General features: G+C 56.3%; 1 protein-coding gene across 2 annotated transcripts in view; it reads right to left on the reverse strand.

Moving 5' to 3' along the window:
• Nucleotides 1–2,818: 2,818 nt before the first annotated feature.
• The window catches only part of LOC120307155 (probable cation-transporting ATPase 13A4), a 33,249-nt gene continuing 16,454 nt past the window's right edge, over nt 2,819–19,613 (reverse strand). For both annotated transcript variants that reach the window (XM_039341512.1, XM_039341511.1), the window contains 21 exons: nt 18,550–18,723; nt 17,868–18,025; nt 15,828–16,016; nt 14,805–14,866; nt 14,504–14,654; nt 13,785–13,862; nt 12,285–12,438; nt 11,528–11,639; nt 11,103–11,227; nt 10,396–10,562; nt 9,789–9,908; nt 9,591–9,670; nt 9,434–9,476; nt 8,711–8,820; nt 7,980–8,076; nt 7,394–7,466; nt 6,633–6,807; nt 5,656–5,840; nt 5,364–5,452; nt 5,034–5,114; nt 2,819–4,051 (listed from right to left, as the gene is read on the reverse strand). In XM_039341512.1, coding sequence (XP_039197446.1) covers nt 3,821–4,051; nt 5,034–5,114; nt 5,364–5,452; nt 5,656–5,840; nt 6,633–6,807; nt 7,394–7,466; nt 7,980–8,076; nt 8,711–8,820; nt 9,434–9,476; nt 9,591–9,670; nt 9,789–9,908; nt 10,396–10,562; nt 11,103–11,227; nt 11,528–11,639; nt 12,285–12,438; nt 13,785–13,862; nt 14,504–14,654; nt 14,805–14,866; nt 15,828–16,016; nt 17,868–18,025; nt 18,550–18,723 — 2,654 coding nt within the window. In that variant the 3' untranslated portion in view covers nt 2,819–3,820. The remainder of the gene's footprint in view (nt 4,052–5,033; nt 5,115–5,363; nt 5,453–5,655; nt 5,841–6,632; nt 6,808–7,393; nt 7,467–7,979; nt 8,077–8,710; nt 8,821–9,433; nt 9,477–9,590; nt 9,671–9,788; nt 9,909–10,395; nt 10,563–11,102; nt 11,228–11,527; nt 11,640–12,284; nt 12,439–13,784; nt 13,863–14,503; nt 14,655–14,804; nt 14,867–15,827; nt 16,017–17,867; nt 18,026–18,549; nt 18,724–19,613) is intronic.

A 19,613-nucleotide genomic window follows, 5' to 3' on the forward strand; every position in this document is an offset into this window, starting at 1 on the left:
TTGTAGCAGTCCCTTACTCTGGCCTCTCCATCCCCTGAAGGCTGGAGCTGGAGACTTGCCACCTGTAGCCTCCAGCTAGCTAACGTGGCCTCAACAGAAAGGCAGAGAGAATTCCCAGCCTGAGTCAGGGAGACGGTGTTGCGCTTCCCTGCTGGGAAGGACGGGGCTCCACCTGCGGATGACAAGCGGCTGCATCCGAAATCTCCCTCTGACCGGCCCCAACCTGGAACTTTCTGTCTTTCCTCATCTCTGGCTGCCTCTGTCGGGAATTGTCAAGTGGGTTGCAAAAGTCGGGGGCGTTGTTGGGTGGGTGTGGAGGACCCCCCACTCCCACCCCAGAGAGTTCCTGCATCAAGCAAGCTCGGTTGCTGTTGACCCACCGGTGAGCCACCTTCCTGCCAGGGTGTCCCAAAGATGCTTTTCAAAAGGCAGCTGATCTTCCTTATTTTTTTTTTTTTCTTTGAAGACCTGCCTTGAAAAAGTTCAGAAGCTTCCTGGATGAGAAGGGAAAGGTTTTCAAGGAAAAGCGAAGAAAATCCAGTTGCCATTTGGAAAAAGCACCTTTGGGGCAACCGTGAGCCAGATGATGGAGAATCTACAGAGCCATTCCTGCCAGGATGTCCCTCCAGGGGGAGCCCCTGCAGATGTGGGGCTGTGTGGCCCCCAAGGGGTGAAAAAAGGGGGCCTCGCACGCCGTCTTTGCCTCTTCGGCATCAGGATTCGGGGATCAGAGAAAGCGCCTGGCCCGAAATGTTTGCGGTCCTCTTTTTCTCCAAACTGTAATAAACAGCTCAGAGATCCAAGGGGGGCTTCTGACAGGGGAGACTGCCGTATTATGGTCTGGGGTCTTTGATGGCTGCCTTATGCCTGGGTCCCTGCCACCCACTCTGGGAAGGGGGTCCTGCCCCCTCCGTCCCCTGATCTTAGGACAGGGCCTGGCTCCCCACGGTCCTCCCTTGAGCAGAGCCAGTCGGGACCCCCGGGGCCCACCATGACCGTCCTCGGGGCACAAACTGCCCGCTGCTCAGGAAACCTTTGGGCTCCTGGCATTGGGAGCAAGGAGCCCTGGTTTGGCAGACCCGGCCCTGGTTTCTGGGTGGTACTCAAGGTGGGGGTTTTGATTTATAAAGCTTTTCCTGGTTTGGTGCCCAAATATCTGCAGAACCAGCCTGGCCAATCAGGTGAACAGGGGGAAACAGCTGGGGACATTCAGGGGGGGCTGAACCGGGCAGGCACTGCTTTCCTCTTGGAGCACCAACCCCCCCTCCCCCCTCCCCCAGTGAAACAGCTTGTCCCAGGTTTGAAAACTTTTCTTCCAGAGAGTCTCCTTTAATGGGAGGTCTTTAGCTTTTATTCTCAGTTTATTGTTCATTTCTTGGTGGGGTTTTGTTGTTATTCATGACGTGTGGGGATATTTTTAGGAGCTACCATGGATGATTTAATTATCTTTTTGAATTCTCCGTCAGCTGCCTGACTGTGATACGGAAGAGATGGGTGCATTTGATAAATGGGTGAATGATTAACCCCGATCCACTTTTATTTCTCCGCCCTCTTTTTAAAAAACCTGGTTAGTGGGATTGTGTAGGGTCTGGTTGTTCTTTCCTGCCCTTCATGAGCAGGCCGTCCCTGGCCGAGGCCTCTTTCGAACTGTCACAGTGGGGGGGGGGCATAATACAGGATGCTGTTTTAAATGTTGTGCTGTTGTTGATTGCTAAGACTTGTTCAGTGGGGTCTTTGCGGGCTTTAGTAGCTCGATTTGTTATTGTTGTGAGTCTTTGTGTTTTGTTTCGCAGTACAGGTCGTCCTCGACTTTACAACTGTTCTTTTAGTGACCGTTCGAAGTTACGACATCACTGAAAAAAGTGACTTATGACCATTTTTCACACTTACGACCATTGCCTGTGGTCATGTGATCAAATTTCAGATGCTTGGGTACTGTCTTATACTCCACCGGGGGGGGGGTGTCACGTGATCCACTTTTGCAACCTTCCGATAAGCAAAGTCAATGGGGGGAAGCCAAATTCACTTAACAACCGGGTGACTGACTTAACAACTGCTGTGATTGGCTTAATAGTGGTGACAAGAAAGGTCATAAAATGAGGCAAAACTCACTTAACAAATGCTTCACTTAGCAACAGAAATTTTGGGCCCTCTTGTGGTCGTATGTCCAGGACTGCCTGTCACAGGCAAAAGCCTGCAATATAAATACACAAAAAAAATCACTCCAAAGTCTGTAAACTTCTGTTCTTTGCAGAAACACCAGTCCGGGGGGGGGGAGGAGGGGGGGTGCTGGCATTCTCAAACTGCCCCAGGAACACTCACTGAGCCATTGGGCTCTGCCAACGTTGCCTGACGGGCATCCTGCCAAGACCAGGCTGTGCAACATGGAACCTGGCTCTTCAGCCCGGTCAGAACTTGTGGTGGGGCTGCAGTGGAGTTCCCGCCCTCAAAAGGGCCCCCCTTCAAAAGGCACAGGATTCTGGGAGGGGAAGGGGGGGTTTCTCTCCCGAGAAGGAAAAAAATGCCTCCCACCCCAGCCCTGAGCCCCCTCGCTTTCTTCATGGGGGGGGGGGCTCAGGCCTTGGCCAGCTGCTCAGCTCAGGGCTGGGAAGGCCTGGAATCACCCCCTCCCCCCCCCAGCTGCCAGTACAGCAGAGGTGGTCCTAGGCAAAAGAGCCCCAAGCCCCCCCCCCCAGGGGCTGGGTTCACCCCAGCCTTCATCCAGGGCCCCAAAGAGCTTCTGCAAAAGCTACAATTTTCGATAGGATCACGGGGGGGGGAAACATCAGCTGTACGGACTGCAAGTGTGTCAGTTGCATTTAATTAAAGCGGGGGGGGGAGCTCTTTCTCGGCTGTTCTCGGAACAGAAAATGTTAAAGAAAGATGAAGTTCTGGGAAAAGGACCAGGATGGCCGCCCCGGATCTGCTCCTTTAAGCAGACCACTCTGTCATCTTCGTCATCATCGCCAGCAGGCAGGCCCCCACTGGACCCCAACATTTAAACAAAAATCAGTGTAAACAAAATAGTAGCAGCAACTTCCAGATTTCAGCAACCTGCCCCTGCAATGCCCAAGGGGACCACTAGAGGCCCCCAGAGCACAGGGAAAGACTGACCCCTGCTGGGCAGAATCCATCACTGCAGCTGCCTGTTTCTACCAGGAGAGATGAGGGTCCCACAAAGGACCCTGGAGATTCCTCAGACACCCCAATAGGGGGAAATGGGGGGGACTTTCTGGGCCTTGAGAAAGGCAGGAGAGACCCCTGCTGGCGAAGGATGGGAAGGAAAGAAAGAGGGGCGCCTGGGTGGGGAAGGGAGCAGGAAGCTGGGCCAGATCCGAGGAGCGAAGGGCTGGCAGAGAAGCTGCCTTCACACACGACCCTTTGGCAGCTGCAAGCATCTGGAGGGCAGAAGGGCGAGGAAGGCTGTCCCTGGGTTTGGGGCAGGGGGAGCTGAAGCAGCTGCGGCCCCTTCCAGGCCCTCTTTGGCCCAGGGCTGCCCAGAAGAAGCTGCTGGAGCAAGCCCCCTCCCCTCCCCAGGATGTGGGGCATCCTTGTGACTTAACAGGGCAGGGTCTTAGGGGACCTTCCCCACATCTGATCCCTTTGGGACCCTCCATACAACTGCTCCATCACCGCCCCTCCCACAGCTCCTTCCCAGGCTCCCAGGGGGGCTTCCCTCCCTGCTCCTGCCTCCCCACTGCTGACCCCCTGCTAGGCATCTCCCAGCTGCTCTCAATGCCCCCACAGGGCAGGTGCCAAGGGGCATCCAGGGCCAGTGCCTTGAGGTCGGGCCAGGCGTGCTGCCAGCAGAGACCCGGCCTCAGCGTTTGTGGCACGGCTGCTCGTGGCTGACGAAGGCCGGGTTGGAGTAGGCAGGGCCCGGTCCTTTGAGGGGGACGACCGTGGAGCTCGAGACGTCTGTCCTGTCGCTGGGGGGCCAGGCCGGGTCCTCCTGCAGGGCCCGCTGGAGCTGCTTGTAGCGGCTGCTGGACTGGTACCCCACGGCCCTCTTGATCCACTGCCAGAGCGCCCGGTTCTCTATCAGCCATTCCTGCGGGGGGAGGAAGGCAGAGCGGGGGTCAGCAGGCCACAGCAGGGGACAAAGTCCCCCCCAGCCCACTTTTCTGGACTGTCAGGAATGGCGGCGCTGCAAAGAAGTGCAGAACAAGTGCAAAGAAGAGCAAGTGAAATGATCAAAGGCCTGGAGACAAAAACATATGAAGAGCGGCTGCGGGATTTGGGAATGGCCAGTCTAGAGAAAAGAAGGACCAGGGTCGACAGGATGGCAGCCTTCCAGTATCTCAGGGGCTGTCCCAAAGAAGAGGAGGGGGTCCAGCTGTTCTCCAAAGCCCGAAGCAACCTGGAACTAAGGAGAAACTTCCTGACAGTGAGAACAATCAACCAGTGAACAGAATTTGCCTCCAGAAGTTGTGGCTGCTCCATCACTGGAGGCTTTTAAGATGAGACTGGACAGCCATTTGTCTGGAATGTTACAGGGTCTCCTGCCTGAGCAGAGAGTTGGACTAGAAGACCTCCAAGGTTCCGTCCAGCTCTATTCTGAGTCTGATTCAGTGCAGGATGCAACAAGCAGGGAACAAAGGCTGCCCCCCCCCCAAGGGATCACCAGGCCTGGGGAACCAGATGGCTGGAGGGGGGGGAGGGGTCAGTGAGTTCCAAATTACAGAAATGCCCATCCTGCCCTTCCACCCTCCCTGACGTGGGGCACGAGGGGGGGTACCCAACCAACAGGGCCGGAAGGGGCAGCTCTCCTTCCACTTCCAGGCCTCCATGGGGCGGGGTTGTTTCCAGCTACTGAAAGGCAAGAAGGCCGAAACGGAGCCTTCCTCCACAGGGAGCGAAATCCCCCTGCAGCCTGAGAGCAGATGCCAGCTGTGCCACCCTCTGCCCACAGGTGGGCTGCCCCGGGGGGGAGGGGGCACTGCACGGAACAGGGGCTGTGGCTAAGCCCCCATGGAATCCTGAGAGGGGGGAATGTTTGGCTGCGGGGGGGGGCAAAGCAGGACCCCACTCACCTCCACGGCAAAGGAGGCGATGAAGGCGACCAGCAGCAGCCCAAGGAGCCAGATTCTCCAGAGGGTGGGGGTGCACACTAGCTGTGGGGGGAGAGATGGCAGGGAGGGGGTGAGAGGGGGGAAGAAAGAGGGTGGGCTCTGCCTCTTGCTCCCACCCACCCATCCTACCCCCTTCCAGGCCATCGGCTGAGCCTTCTACCATGCTCAGGAGCCCGGAAGGGGCTCACCTGACGCTCTGCCAGCCCCACCTTGGCCAGGCTGAGAAGTGGGTCTCTGGGATGGGCACCCCCAGACCCCTGTGGCCATCCCCCTCCCCTCCATCCTGCTTACTTCCATCTGGGCGTAGAGTCCCTCGAAGTTGGCAAAGAGGAAGAAGAGGCAGATGGCCAGCTGCACCGTCAGGACCACCATGAAGAGGTCTGGAGGAAGGAAAGGGTTGGGGGTGAGGAGAGGGAGGCTCAGGAAGGAGGTGCCAGGGGCCGGTGCCAGCAGGGAAAGGGGCGCAGGGATGGAGGCTGCAGGCTCCCAGGGCCCCCTCCCCGCCTGGCCTCCGGTGGGGACCCCTGGTCACTCGGCCTCCAGCAAGGCCCCCCCTTCCCGGCCTCTGCTCGGGGGCTCTCACAGTTTTTGTAAACAGGCTCCCGGAAGGGCTTCCCCTTGGAGAAGACCAGGGCCACCGTCAGGCAGTTGAGGGTGCAAAGGAGCCACACGCTGGTGTTCTCGTAGCTCTGGAAGCCATCCCTGGGGGGCAGGGGGGCTTGGGGCCCAGGGCTTGGCCGGTGAGTGGCGTTCTCAGGGGAGCAGGCACTGGAGAGAAATGGGGGGGAGACCTCAATGATTCATTGTTTATTTATTACATTTATATAATTAGAGCATAGAATCCTAGGTCTGGAAGGGACCTCAGAGGCCTTCTAGTCCAACCCCCCCCTCAAGGCAGGAGACATTATACCATCCTCATCAAATGGCTGTCCAATCTATTGAATAGAACAAAACAGAACAGAATGGAACAGAATGGAATAGAAAAAAAGGAATAGAACAGAACAGAATAGAATATAGAAAATGAATAGAATAGAATAGAATAGAATAGGATAGAATAGAATAGAATAGGATAGAATAGAATAGAATAGAATATAGAAAATGGATAGGATAGGATAGGATAGGATAGGATAGGATAGGATAGGATAGGATAGGATAGGAATAGGAATAGGAATAGGACTAGAGCAGAGCTAAAGGGACCTTGGAGGTCTTCTAGTCCAGCCCCCTGTTCAAGCAGGAGAATCTATAAATTATTAACAAAAGTCCGCTCCCGTACTGTCTCACCATGTTCTTGGTGTTCAAGCTTTGTTGTTAATTTTAATACTCCCATTTTTATGCTTTTATGCCTTTGAAAGCTGCTCAGAGTCTCTCTGGAGAGTGAGACGGGGGTGGCACGTGAATTAAAATAAATTGGGACCGCAGAGTTTCCGGGGCTTCAACAGAGGCAGCCATCTTAGCCAATGCAGCCAGGTCTGTGCCTCGGCTCTCCTGGGCTCCCCACACTCTATTGGGGCAGGAGGACGGGGCCTCCATGCCGTAGAATGGGGGGGGGGTCTGGCCTACCTGTGGATGTCGTTGGGGGAGTACCAGAGCTGCTGCTGCACCATCAGGAAGCCACAGAGCTGCACTGCCAGGCTGAAGAGGAGGTTCAGCACCACGGAGAGCAGCAGCGGAGGGGCCAGCAGCTGCGTGGGGGGCCGATAGGGCGCCAGCCCGGGGTGGGGCCCGTTCAGGCTCACTGCAAGAGGGGGGGTAGAAGGTGGGGCAGCTGTTCTACACACACACACAACACACACACACACACACCTGGCCCGAGCAGTTCCAAGGGGGCCAAGCACTGCCCTGGCTTTGGGAAGGCAGATCCCAGCCTGGAGACTTGGCCCAGCAGGCGTGGAGACAGGGCTTCAGGGACCCTGAAGGAACCCCCATATTTCATGCCTGCAGGGTCCCCCTTGGCAGGGAGGGCATCATTTCTCACAGGAGAAAGGGGGGAGCCGGTGCCAGCTTTCCTCTTGGCACACGAGCGCGCTGGCAGAGGGAAGGAAGCAGGATCTGCCCCTAAAGGGGGCTCCCCCACCCTGCACCAAGCCTGCCTTGGCCGGCCAGAGTGGGGCCTCTGCCAGGCCCAAAGGAGATCCTCTCTTGAGCCCGTTGCTGGGCAGAGCAGAGGTGGCCTGCCCAGGCAGAACCAGGCCTTCTTGCCGTCCCCAGCTCTGTGCAGGGTGCGTGGGTGGGGTCCTCCCTGGGTCTTAGCAAGGCCCTGGGGCAAGCTTTCCACACAGGAAGTCCCGCCTCTTCTCCTGGCCTGGTCGGGGGCAGCTTACTTGTCATCCCAATGACGGTGGTGATGGCCAGGTCTTGGAAGAGGAACTGGTAATTCGCGAAGGAGTTTAGTTGCTGAAAGCAAGAAGCACCATTGGAGGTCTTGAGCCCCAAAAGGGGGTCTCTCCTTCCAGCCCCAGACCTTCTGACTGGAGGAGAGGGAAAGGGGTGGGGGCTTCGGCTTCCCACCAAACTAGGCGAACGCCAGCCAGCTGGTTGCAGGGGCCACCTGGAGCAGAACCCCGGGCTTGGCCAGCCACCGTCCCTTGCTGCGATTGTTGTTTTGCTGCTGGTTGGCAAAAGTCTGAACTCCCAGCCCCTTAAGGCCCCCCTCCCCATATGGCTGTCGGGAGGGAGGTGCAGGGCCCAGGGGGCAAAGAAAGAAGCCCAGACGAGTGGGCTTCTCTTGGCAGGAAAAACAGCTGTTCAGAAGAGCCCTCTGACCCAGGTCTGGTGGCCCAGAGGGCAGCGACTTCCCAAGGCTGGTCCTTGCCAGGAAGATGCCTGGTTCCTGGTGGGACCAACCCTTGCAGCGCCCCCTCCCCACTCCGGCTCTGGAAGAGAAGAAGGGAGCCGCGGCCACCGTACCCAGTAGAGCAGGAGAACGCCAATGTAGGTGGCCAGGCTGAAGAGGGCCATGTACTTGAACATGCAGAAGGAGGTGACCAGGGCAGACCGGCCATGCCTGGGGAGCAACAGGAGGGGGGGCATTAGTGAGGAGAGTAGGGGAGGGAGGGGGCTTGTTAGAGACCACAAGACCAGGTCAGGGGGAAGGGGAGATGGGGGGCAGGTGGAATTGCTGCAAGGAAGAGGAAGGCAAACACGGGGAGTTTGGGGGACGTTTTCAGCTCCTCCAGAGACCAAGCCCAGCAGGGCCCTGGGGGGGGCTTGACCCCCACTGGAGGAGCAAAGCTGGGCCTTCCTGCCCCGGCCTCTCCTCCTCTGGAGAGACCCCCCTGCTCTGCTCAGGGCTCTTTGCAGGCGCCCGGCTGGAGGCTCCTTTCCCACATGCAACAAGTAAAACCTCCAACTTCTGCTGCTCCTGTCAGAGAAAGCCCAGCCTGCATCGGATGAAGGAGCTGCAGCCCCTCCCCTGAATCGGGGTTCATAGGCAGCCCAGCTCTGCCAAAGGAGCCCCTCCCAGTACTGAGGCTCCACCTCTTGGCAAAGGCGCCCCCTCCCCACTCAGATCCTCTGCCCCAAAACTCCTCGCCTTTGAGGAGGGAACGGTGGGCACCGCCTGGTGCAGAACCTCAACTTGCCCCCCCCCTTGACACCCCTGCCCATCATCTCTCCTCAGGGCTCTGCCTGCGGCCCACCTGATCAGTTCTGGCACGCACTCGATGGTGGGGACCTTGGAGGTGAAGGGGGAGGCCACCGAGGCGTCCTGCTCGGAGAGGGAGATCCCCGCGTGAGCCTCCTTCAGGGCCTGAAAGGGAAAAACTCGCACTCAGGGCCAGGCCAGGTCACCTGCTGGGGTGCTCCCCCTGCCGGGAGGATTCAAGAGGCGGATCCTGACCGGGTGCTGCTCAGGTCAATTAACCACAGACTGAAAAAGCGACAAATCCTGTAATCCATCAAGAGAGGGGGAGGGGAGACCAGGGAGGGGGAAAGAGGGGGAGGGAGGGGGGAACAGTGAGAGAGGGGAGACAGGGGAGGGGAAGGAGGACGGGTCCCACCCACTCAAAGAAAAGCTGGCCTGGACTGGAGAGCTTTTCCGAACAGGGGCAGAGGCTCCTGGCCAGATCAGCCAAGCCACTGTGCAGGATGCAAGTGAGAACCAGCTGGGAGTTTCAGCCAGTGGCCTCTCCCGTTCTTGTGAAGATGCCCAGCAGCGTCTTCTGGGCAGCCATTCGGTACCTGGCGAAGGTGCCCAGCCTGCTTGCCTTGGCCCCCACCCTGAGCGTGGCAGGGGGGAGCCAGCCCTGTTGGCCCAGTGACCCTCAAAGGGTGCCACCGTTCAAGGGGTCAATTCTGCTCTGTCCCTGCCCGTTGGCCAGGGAGACTCGTGCCGCCCTGCTCAGCAGCGGTGGAAGACTCACCCCACAGTCGTTGGCCCCGTCTCCACACATGCCCACGTAGTAGCTGGAAGAGAGGAGAGAGCGCCCGCCCCCTTCCGTGAATTCCAGCGGGCCCGGCAGCTGCCCCCCTTTCTGCCCAAGTCCTTTCAGGGCCCCCCCCCCGAGGCCCCTCACTCACTCAAGCTGCTGGAACTGTTGCACCAGGTGGGCCTTCTGAGCAGGAGACATCCGGGCAAAGACCGTCCCGTTCAGGAGCAGCTGCAGGAGAGAGCCGTGGCTTCACAGGGGGGCAGACCCACAGGGAGGAGAAGGGAGCCCAGAGCAGGCTGGCCGGGCAAGCGCTTTCCCCCCTCCGGGCTGGGGTCTCCACACTCACCTGCGGGAGGAGCTGCCCAAAGTGCTGGCTGAAGACCTCGTAGGAGCTCCCACTGAGGCAGAAGTGGAAGCCACGGTCCCTGGCGGGCGGAGGGTCTCCCTCCGGCTCCAGAACCACCATCTGCAAAAGAGAAAGGGGGCACCGTGTGGGGAAAATCAGATGAATGGGACTGCTCAATAAACAAGGAAGGGGGCCCTGCAGCTCATGATGGGGGGGCGTGGCTACGTTTCCTCAGAGCATTCGCTGAGCAACCCCGGGGGTCTCCGATGCAGCTGTTTGTTCGGAGACCCTTGTTCTCTGCAGATACCCAAAGGGCAGGAAGCGAGCTGAGATCTGAGTTTCTGCTTATGAATGCGTATACAATGCGCGTCATTTTTCCTCTTTTCTGAAATGTATAAATATGAGTGCATCTCTTTGTTTGCAGGGGTGCCTCCCACTCCTCCAGCACTACTCCCTGATAATAACCCTTGCAGGGAAGCCTGGTTATTTCCTCTGGGTCCCGTGTTTTGATGCCTCCCCAGGAGTCTGGAGGGCACGGGGGCAACCCCTGAGAGCTTTGCCCAGCTGCTCCTGCCCCTCCCTCTCTCCCATCCGCTGGTCCGCTCACCTCTGCTCTGCTGCTGCCTTCCTGGCTGGGCTCCTCCAGCTCTTGCCAGCTGACGGAGGCCGAGGGCTGGCCTGGCTGGGCACTGGCTTCCACCAGGATCACCCGGTTGCCGTGGGGGATCATGCCTGCGCTCCTGGCCACAGTGATCGCGGTCTGAAGGTTGTCACCTGCGAAGTCGAGAAGTGGCATCGCCAATTGATCCTGGAGCTTGGGGGGGTGGGGGTCCAGGGCCCAACCTTAAGGGCCCAACCTTGTCTTTAGGAAGGTTGGGCAGAAGGGCGCCCCTTGGGTGCCAGAGGGAGGCCTGCTCCCCACTTTCCTTGCACAGAAGGCAATGCCTCTGCCAGTCCCAGAGAAGGACTCATTTTTGGATTTTGCTACCCCAAAGTTCTCATCAGTCATTGCATCATCCCCCATGGGACTCCCTTCGTTCTCAGGCAGTTACGAAGGAAGGGAAACATGGGATATGTGGTGGTAAAGAAAGAAAACCCTCTAGGAAGAGTTGTGAAGGGGATCCTGGCAGAGGTATCCCTGCTTATGGGGTCTGGTTTTGAGGCTCACTGGAAGCCCCCCCTCCCCGGATGTATCCCAGCATCCCAGATTCGCAGACCAGGATCCTGTGAAGGATGCTGGGTAGACCATCTCCCCGGCAACAGAGCCAGGGGCTTCTCCGGCTTCCAGCTGCCTGGCCCAAAAGGCGGACTCACCTGTGACCATCACGCTCTGGATGCGGGCCTGGCTGAGCTCCTGCAGGACCGGCCTGGTCTCGCTCTTCAGGCGGTTCTCCATGACCAGCAGGCCCAGGAAGGTCAGGCCGGACTCCACCTCTTCCCTGGACGGGGGAAAAGAACGGGTGAGTGGGTGACAAGAGGGGCAGGCCGAGAGGGTCCTCCTCCCCAGGAGAGCTCCTGTCACCCCCAAGTACCCTGAGGTCAGGGGGCTCAGGAGCGACCCCCTCTCTCCTCCCCGGTGGAAAATGGGGGAGCTGCACTCCAGCCATCCTTGGGAAGCCGGGCGGGGATGGGGTGCCTCGAGGGCCAGCAGGGGGCCCGCTCCCCGCCCCCCCCAGGCCACCCTGGCAGGCATCCCCAGCCCTCTCTCCTGCCCACCTGCTGGGCCCCCAGCCCCTTACCTGGTCAGGGAGGTGACCGGTCTTCCTTCCTGCAGACGTTTGTGCGCCAGCGCAATGACACGGAAGCCCTGGGAAGTGCAGCCCTGGAGCTTGCGGGCAAAGCTGGGGGGCACTGGGGGAGGGGGAGACAGTCACACCCCGGGAAGAGCAAGCAAGGACCCCACCCCCATGCAATTATAAGAAAGACCCCAGTCAAGACCAGGGACAGGCCTTGAACCCTCTGTACCACTCCCTCTGGACCCTCACACAAATTAGGGGTCCCACCAAGAAAGCCCCTCCCCACCGCCATTCAGAGCCTCCAGAGCTCAGAGCCCCCTCCCCGCCCCAACTGTCAGGCTGGAGCAGATCCTCAGAATAACAGAGTTGGAAGGGACCTTGGAGGTCTTCTAGTCCAGCCCCCTGCTCAAGCAGGAGATCCTATACTAATTTCAGACAAGTCTCTCCTTGAAAGCCTCCAGTGATGGAGCACCCATAACTTCTGGTGTCAAGCAGTTCCACTGGTTAATTGTTCTGCAGGAAGTTTCTCCTTAATTCCAGGTTGCTTCTCTCCTTGGTGAGTTTCCATCCGTTGCTCCTTGTCCGGCCTTCAGACGCTTTGGAGAACAGGTTGACACCCACCCCCCCTTTTCTTTGGGGCAGCCCCTCAGATATTGGAAGATGACTATTCTGGCTGCCCTCTGCAGCTCCCGTTGCTGTTCAGCCCAGACGGGCACAGAGGGCAGAAGGTGGGGCAGGGCAATGCCAGCTGAGGGCTCACCTGTCTCTGGCTGGCAGAAACTGGCCACCATCTCTGGGGCGCCCTTCATGAAGACCTGGCTGTCCCCGGGGAACTCCTGGGCCACCACCGTCATCCGTTGCAGGGCTGAAGAGAAGGGGAACTGCCGAAGGACCGCCAGGCCCTTGACAGGCGCCTGGGGAGAAAGGCAGGAGCTGAGCCAGCCGCCCAGACACAGGAAGGAGGGAGGGTGGGAGGGAGGCCTTGCCTGCACCCACGGCCATTCCTGGCCTGTCTGTATAACGCAGTGGTTCTCAACCTTTTTAATGCCGCGACCCCCAACCGGTCGTAAGTCGAGGACTACTCAACCGGTCGTAAGTTGAGGACTACTCAACTGGTGCAGCACCGTTTGCAGAATGGGACTTTTGGCAGGCTCAGCAGGGCAGAGACAGCCTGGACAATTCCTGTTGGCTTTGGAAAGCCAATAGAATTAGACTCTATTCAAGAGAGTCTCTTCTATTGGCTTTCAAAAGCCAATAGGATAAAAGGGAGTAGCACAGCTAAGGAAAAGGGGGGGGAAATGGCGGACTGCGTTGTTTGGCGACCCCGTGAAATGGTCGTCCAACCCCAAATGGGGTCCCGACCCACAGGTTGAGAACCACTGGTATAATGCAAAATAGGATGGTGGGACATTGACAGGTCAGTGGTTATGGTAGGGGGGGGTGTCTTCCAACTTGGCCCTTCTATGACTTGTGGACTTCAACTCCCAGAATTCCTCAGCCAGCGTAGCATGCTGGCTGAGGAATTATGGGAGTTGAAGTCCACAAGTCATAAAAGGGCCAAGTTGGAAGACCCCTGGGTCATGGGAACCAACCTGACACCTTTTTAGCAGACTGGCCAAGAATGGGGTTTACTGGATGGCCCCCAAGTCATGTGACCCACCCCCAAATCAGCGATTGGCATCCCAGCACCCCAGTTCTGCTCTCCCTCTGCCCACTGACAGCAGCTGGAGTAACAACTCTGCCTAGTCAGAGGTGGGAACAGGACAGAGGCTTTGGCCCCCTCCCCTCGCTCAAAGGAGACCTCATCGGCCTGGCAGGGGATTTGGCCAAAGCTTTCAGTGGCTACCCAACTGGCAGAAGGTCCACGCTGGTGTCCATGAACACCAGGAATGGATCCACTGAAGGCCCCAAACTCGCTTGCTCTACCACTTGGACCATAAGCGAGACGAGCTCCCTACTTGGTCCAGAGCCAAGCAGACACAGCTGGCACCCATTGCCCCTCCCCCTTGAAGGAGCCAAGAGGAAGCCGGTGCCAGTTCAGAGTTTCCTGTTCTCAAGCACTCATGGGCGGTGGGCAAGATCAGACCGAATGGCAACCAGGCTTGATCCTCTGGTTCCTGCTTGCCTGCAGGCCCCCCTCTGGGCCGAAACATGGGCAAAATGTTAATGCCAGTTTGAACAGATTTATAAATAAAGACACAAAGGTAGAGAAGAGATTCTTTTCTCTGTTAAGGGCTGGCAAAAGGCACCGGGCAGTTACCTCCGCAGCTTCAGGTCCCGGTCTGACCATCAGAACATTTGCTGGTCCTCCTTCCCACTCAACGGAGTCCACAAGTTCCTGTTGTTTTAAGCGGAAGGAAAAGTTACATTGCAGCAGGAGGGCTGGGCCTTACGTTTGTCTGAAAGGGGGATGAGGTTATGTTGAAAAGAGGAGCTACAGTGCCTCAAGAAATAGACTGTTCTGGGATGGTCAGACCTGGGAAAAGAAACTTGTGCCTGCCATAGGGCAGGGGTGGGCAACTATGGCCCCTTTACGGCCGATGGACTTCAACTCCCAGAATTCCTGAGCCAGCCAAAGGGGATACATCGTGACATCATCAACGTGCAAATGAGGCAATGATGTGATTCGTGTCATTTGAGTGATGGCATCCCTACCTCCCTGGGGTGGCCTCCCTGGGGCCCGGGCCAGATCCCCCCTCTGGGTCTTGACCTAATGGGGAAGCCAACCGCGTGTCTGGTGACGTGCCTGGGCTCGGGGAAGAGACACGGTGACTGCACAGGGGTGAAATGGGTCAATTGACATTTGAGCTTGGCCGGAGGAAAGGTGGCACCCCAAGGATGTCACCAAGAAGCAGCCCACAGACTGGGCTCCCCACTCAGTTCACACACCCAGACTTCCTCCACATCCCACGTCAGGGCACACCAACAGGACCAATCCCAGATTTAGGCTAATTCCTAAAGAAGAACATGGAGCTTCACCCAGTGAGTTGCCTCAAACATCTTGAGGTCCAGCGGATCCCCCTGAATCTTCCCGTCCAGGACCATCAAGGAATGGCAGCAGGCCATGGCTGCATACGCCGGGCCCCAGGACATCAGCTGGCCAGAAGAGAAGCGATGGACCTTCTGGAAGCTGGGGTGGAGACAATCAGTCACACCCTTTTACACACATCGCCGTAGATGACCCACAGAGGCAAGAAAATGACCACCATTGAAGGCATGTTTAGTTGCCTTGAGTTTTGAGCCTCTGAGTCTCCCCAGAAATTCTGTTTCCGCTGGGTACCTCTTTCCTTCAGCCAAGACGATGCCCCAGAGGTCCAGCCCATCTTCAGTGAGGGTGCCTGTCTGCCAGTGGGCAAGGAGAAAACAGGAAAGCACAGTCAGGGTGTGGAGAGAGTTGGTGAATAATCTGGGGGTCCTCCTGGGGCCCTGAGCTGCTGTCCAAAGACAGTGGCCAGCTATGGCCAGGGGGGTCTTTGCACAGACTGCTCTCATGTGCCAATTGGGTCTGTTCCTGGCCTGGGGTCTCTGCTCACCAGCCATCACACTTCAGTGCAATGCATTCTACACGGGGCTGCCCTTGAAGACTGCTCAGAAGCTGGGGCAGAACATGGCAATTTGTGCAGTCTTGAGTGCATAGTTTGCCATACCTCACCATTACTGGGCTTGTGGAGCAATTCAAGATGAGGGTTGCCATCTACTATATAAAGCACTTCATGGCAGGGGATCAGGTGACCTCATGTCACCAGGCTGCCTCAGTTGCAACCTCAGGTTCTGCACATGAGCAGTTTGGTCAGCAAAATGAGTGGACAACACATCCCAGCAGCCTCAAAAGGCATCACCCCTCTCGTTCTTTCCTAAATGGTTACTCTCCTTCCGTCAAAGATAGGAAACCAGGAGTGTGTCCAGGCAGTTCAAATGAATATAGGTTTATTGTATGATAAAGTTCTCTACAAGAATCTGAACTACTAATTGTCAAAGCAGGTGGGTGGCAGAGAAGAGTCCAGGGAATTCAAGGACTTAGATCTCTTGTGAGCCCAAAAGGACTCAAGAGTGATGACGCGTTTGACCCTCCCCTCCCTCGGGCTCAGCCTGGTCACCTCCTCCTTAGACGGGGCCACTGGGTGACAAAGAGTCTTCCCCACCAGTTCTCCATCCTTCCTACCACTAAGCCAAGGACTGAAGAACTTTGACTCGCAAGCCTTCAGAATTGTTGCTACGCAGCGACCTGTTGTCATCCACCTCATTTGTCTCCCAGCACTGTCAAGCTGAAATCCGTGGCTCCCTTGGGAGTGAAAACACTCACCTTGTCGAAGCAGATGAGGTTCAGCTGGCCGCATACGTTAATCCTCTGGGGACTGATGCAAAAAATCCCCTTTTTCTTCAGCCTCCTCTGGGTGTAGATGATGCCTGTGGTCAGAGCGGCAGGCAGAGCTGGGGGCACGGCGATCGTGATGACGTCCAGGGCTTTCTTCACCACCTCACCTGCCTCTTGCTGAGGGACACGTGGAAGGAAGGAGGGCGGCAGTCAGCAAGGTCAGGCAGGGAAGCCAGGCCTAGAGGCCAACGGATGTGGGTGCTCAATCAGCTTTCACCCTCCTGCCATGGAAACCCTTGACAAGGAGGTTCTCCGAAAAGTCATCTTCCAAGGAAGACCAAGGAGGCAACCAGCTGCCTTCCAGATGTTTCGGACTATAACTTTCATCAGCCCAACCCAGCCTGGCCAATAACATGTGACTGTGGGAATGGTCATTTGAAGCATCCAAAGCTCACAGGGAACCAAAAACAGATGGACCCAATCAATGTCATCCTTCTCATACTAGAATCAGGATGGATGGATGGATGGATGGATTTGTTTGTTTGTTTGTTTGTTTATTTTGAGTGTCTTTGGGTCAATTCCTGGCAATTGCCTGGACCAACCAGTTCTGCAATTTTCCTGGCAAATTTGAAAGTGGCACACAACTCTGGGTGGCTAATAACAATAATAAAATCAATCTAATAATAATAATAATAATAATAATAATAATAAAGTTGGAAGGGACCTTGGAGGTCATCGAGTCCAACCCCCTGCTCAGGCAGGAACCCTTCATCATTTCAGACAAATGGCTGTCCAGTCTCTTCTTAAAAATGTCCAGTGTTGGAGCATTCACCGCTTCTGGAGGCAAGGAGTTCCACTGGTTAATTGTTCTAACGGTCAGGAAGTTTCTCCTTAGTTCTAGGTTGCTCCTCTCCTTGATTAGTTTCCATCCATTCCTTCTCGTCCTGCCTTCAGGCACCTTGGAGAAGAGCTTGACTGCCTCTTCTTTGGGGCAGCCCCTGAGATATTATAACACTGCTATCATGTCCCCCCTCGTCCTTCTCTTCGTTAAACTAGACATACCCAATTCCAGCAACCGTTCCTTATATACTTTAGCCTCCAGTCCCTTAATCATCTTTGTTGCTCTTCTCTGCACTCTTTCTAGAGTCTCAGCATCTTTTTTACATCGTGGTAACCAAAACTGGATGCAGTACTCCAAGTGTGGCCTTACCAAGGCCTTGTAAAGTGGTATTAATACTTATACCCATTCATCTGTACAGTCCCTCGGGCATCAACTTGACTGGAAGTTTTTGATGGCTTTCTGGAAGATTAAGAGGGCGAGGGCCTAGCACCGTGGTGGCGAATCTATGGCACGCATGCCACAAGTGGCACTCAGAGCCCTCTCTGTGGGCACATGCGCCGTCACCCCAGTCCTAGGCCTTCAGCTGAGTTTTATAAAACCTTTTCACTTTAGGCCTCCACCGCCGTGTGCAAATAAAAGGGTTCAATCAATCAATCAATTTCAACTCACAGGGAAAAAAAGACCTCGCAAAGCTGGAATTGATTGATTGAACTTTTTAGTCCCACCCAGTCTATCGTTACTGCTGCAGCCACGCCCACCCAATGGGCCACGCCCACCCGGCACCCGACTATACATAAGTGGGTTTTGGGTTGCAGTTTGGGCAGTCCGTCTCTAAAAGGTTCGCCATCACTGGTCTAGCAGCTCTCAAGGGGGAAACGGCTTCTAGACTGGGGGTGCCCAAGCTTATCCACTTTTAAGAGTTGTGGACTTCAACTCCCAGAATTCCCCAGCCAGCAGAGCTGGCTGGGGAATTCTGGGAGTTGAAGTCTACAACTCTTAAAATAGCCACGGTTGGATACCCCTGTTCTAGATTAAAGCTATGATAACTTATGGATTCTGAACCACTGCTTGAACCATGGATTTGTATGTAGAGCCACCAGCAGGATTAACCGAGCGAGGAAGGGGCTTCCACATATGCCCCCTCCAGAAGCCCCAGGGTAGCCTCTGCCATGCTCCCCGCTGCTCACCCCATTGATTACAAAGACACAGACAGCGTAGACCATTCCAATGCCAGCCATCACGAAGAGACACAAGAGAAACTGCATGGCATCCCGGTAGAGGCGGAAGTTCATGGGCTTAGGATACAGGATGGACCTCACCAGGTCTCCCTTGGCTGTGTTGAAACCTGAGGTGGTGAAGAAGAGAGAGGAGCAGCTACGGTTAGATACCTCCCAAGGATGGGAGGTGAGGGAAGACAGGTTGGGCTTAGAGGTTTATTGCTCAGTTCCTGCAGAGTCTAGAGTGGAGACAAGGTGGAGGAAGAGGAAGGTAGCAGAGACCAGACTGAAGGACAGAGACTTCCCACCCTACCTGGATCAGCATGAACGGGAAGGTGTGCTCTTTACAAGTGGTGAACATGACCCATAGCTACCTCATGAGTCTGAAACATCCCAAGCCACTGGAGGGTCACTCTGTGCATCTGTGGCTGGAGGCCACTTCAGAAGACATCTGGAGGAGGGTTGGACATCCAGAGCAGGACCCTGAATGCTTCCCCCATCCTGACGTGAATGGATGCCAGAATCAGGCCGTTTAATGAAGGGAGGGAAGAGGGGATCCCTTCCAGAAGAGTCCAAGTTTTGGGTTGAGGGCAGTTTTCTGTCCACCTTCCATGGTCCACCTTACACCTTTCTCACATGCCTGTTCACCCACCGGTCCTCAGCACGACAGCCCTTGCTGGTCCGCCGTCGTCTCCCCTCGCCTGGATGACGTCCGTCCCGCAGAACAGGAGGTGCCTCTTGCTGTCCTCCGCGGAGCTGAGATGCCACGGCTGGGCGCTCTTGCAATCACGGCTCAGGCTGGTCTTGGTGACGGGAAGGCTCTCCCCTGGAGGGGACAGGAGAGGGAGGGTCAGCCCCACCCTCCACCACCGTGGATCCCAGGGCAGGCAGGTGACGGAGGAGCCATCCTTTGTGTGCCCCTGTGGGCAGTCATGACTTTTTTTAATAAAAGTTGGGTTGTCAGGTTGCACCGATCTTGACCCACACTTATGTGCTGAAAGCAGAATCATGCAGCGATGTTTCTGTTACGACTTTACAAAAACAATGGCAGACACGCCTGAGGCAGCCAAGCTGAGTGGACACAAAAAACGGGCCGAATTCACCCCCCAGCTGAGGGCCACGTTCTCCTCCTCAAGGAAGCAGCTGGGCCTGCTTCCACGTTCAGCCTCTCGGCCCCTAAATTGGTGGGCTATTGTCGGGGAGAGTTTAGTGACTCTTTGGAAGCTAAGAACAGAGGTCTTCTCCTCTCCAGGCTCCGCCAGCCCGTCAAGGCAGAGGCTGCCCTGGGGAGGACCTTGCAAGGCTGGCCTTGCCCACTCCTGGGCAAACCTGAAGATGATCCCTTGGGATCCTTGGTGCTCTCTGAGCTTGGTGGCTTTCTTGCAGAAACTGCGGTGCATTGATTACCTATAATACATTGTATACTAAAATGACAAAAAGAGTAAAGGACGTGAACATATTCCTGTAGGGCAAGGGTAGGCAACCTTGGCTCTTTTACGACACGTGGACTTCAACTCCCAGAATTCCTGAACCAGCTTGGCTCAGCTTGGAAACCTCTCCCTTTCCCCTCAGTATAGCTGGCTCAGGAATTCTGGGAGTTGAAGTCGCAAAAGAGCCAAGATTACCTACCCCTGCTGTAGGGGAAGGAGTGGTAGAACCTGAGGGGATGGAGTTAAAAGAGGGATCAGCCTAGCATCCTTACGTAGCCACAATCGG

Source organism: Crotalus tigris, unplaced genomic scaffold (assembly GCF_016545835.1).
Source record: "Crotalus tigris isolate CLP2741 ecotype Arizona unplaced genomic scaffold, ASM1654583v1 scf7180000017765.3138416, whole genome shotgun sequence".
Lineage (NCBI taxonomy): Eukaryota > Metazoa > Chordata > Lepidosauria > Squamata > Viperidae > Crotalus > Crotalus tigris.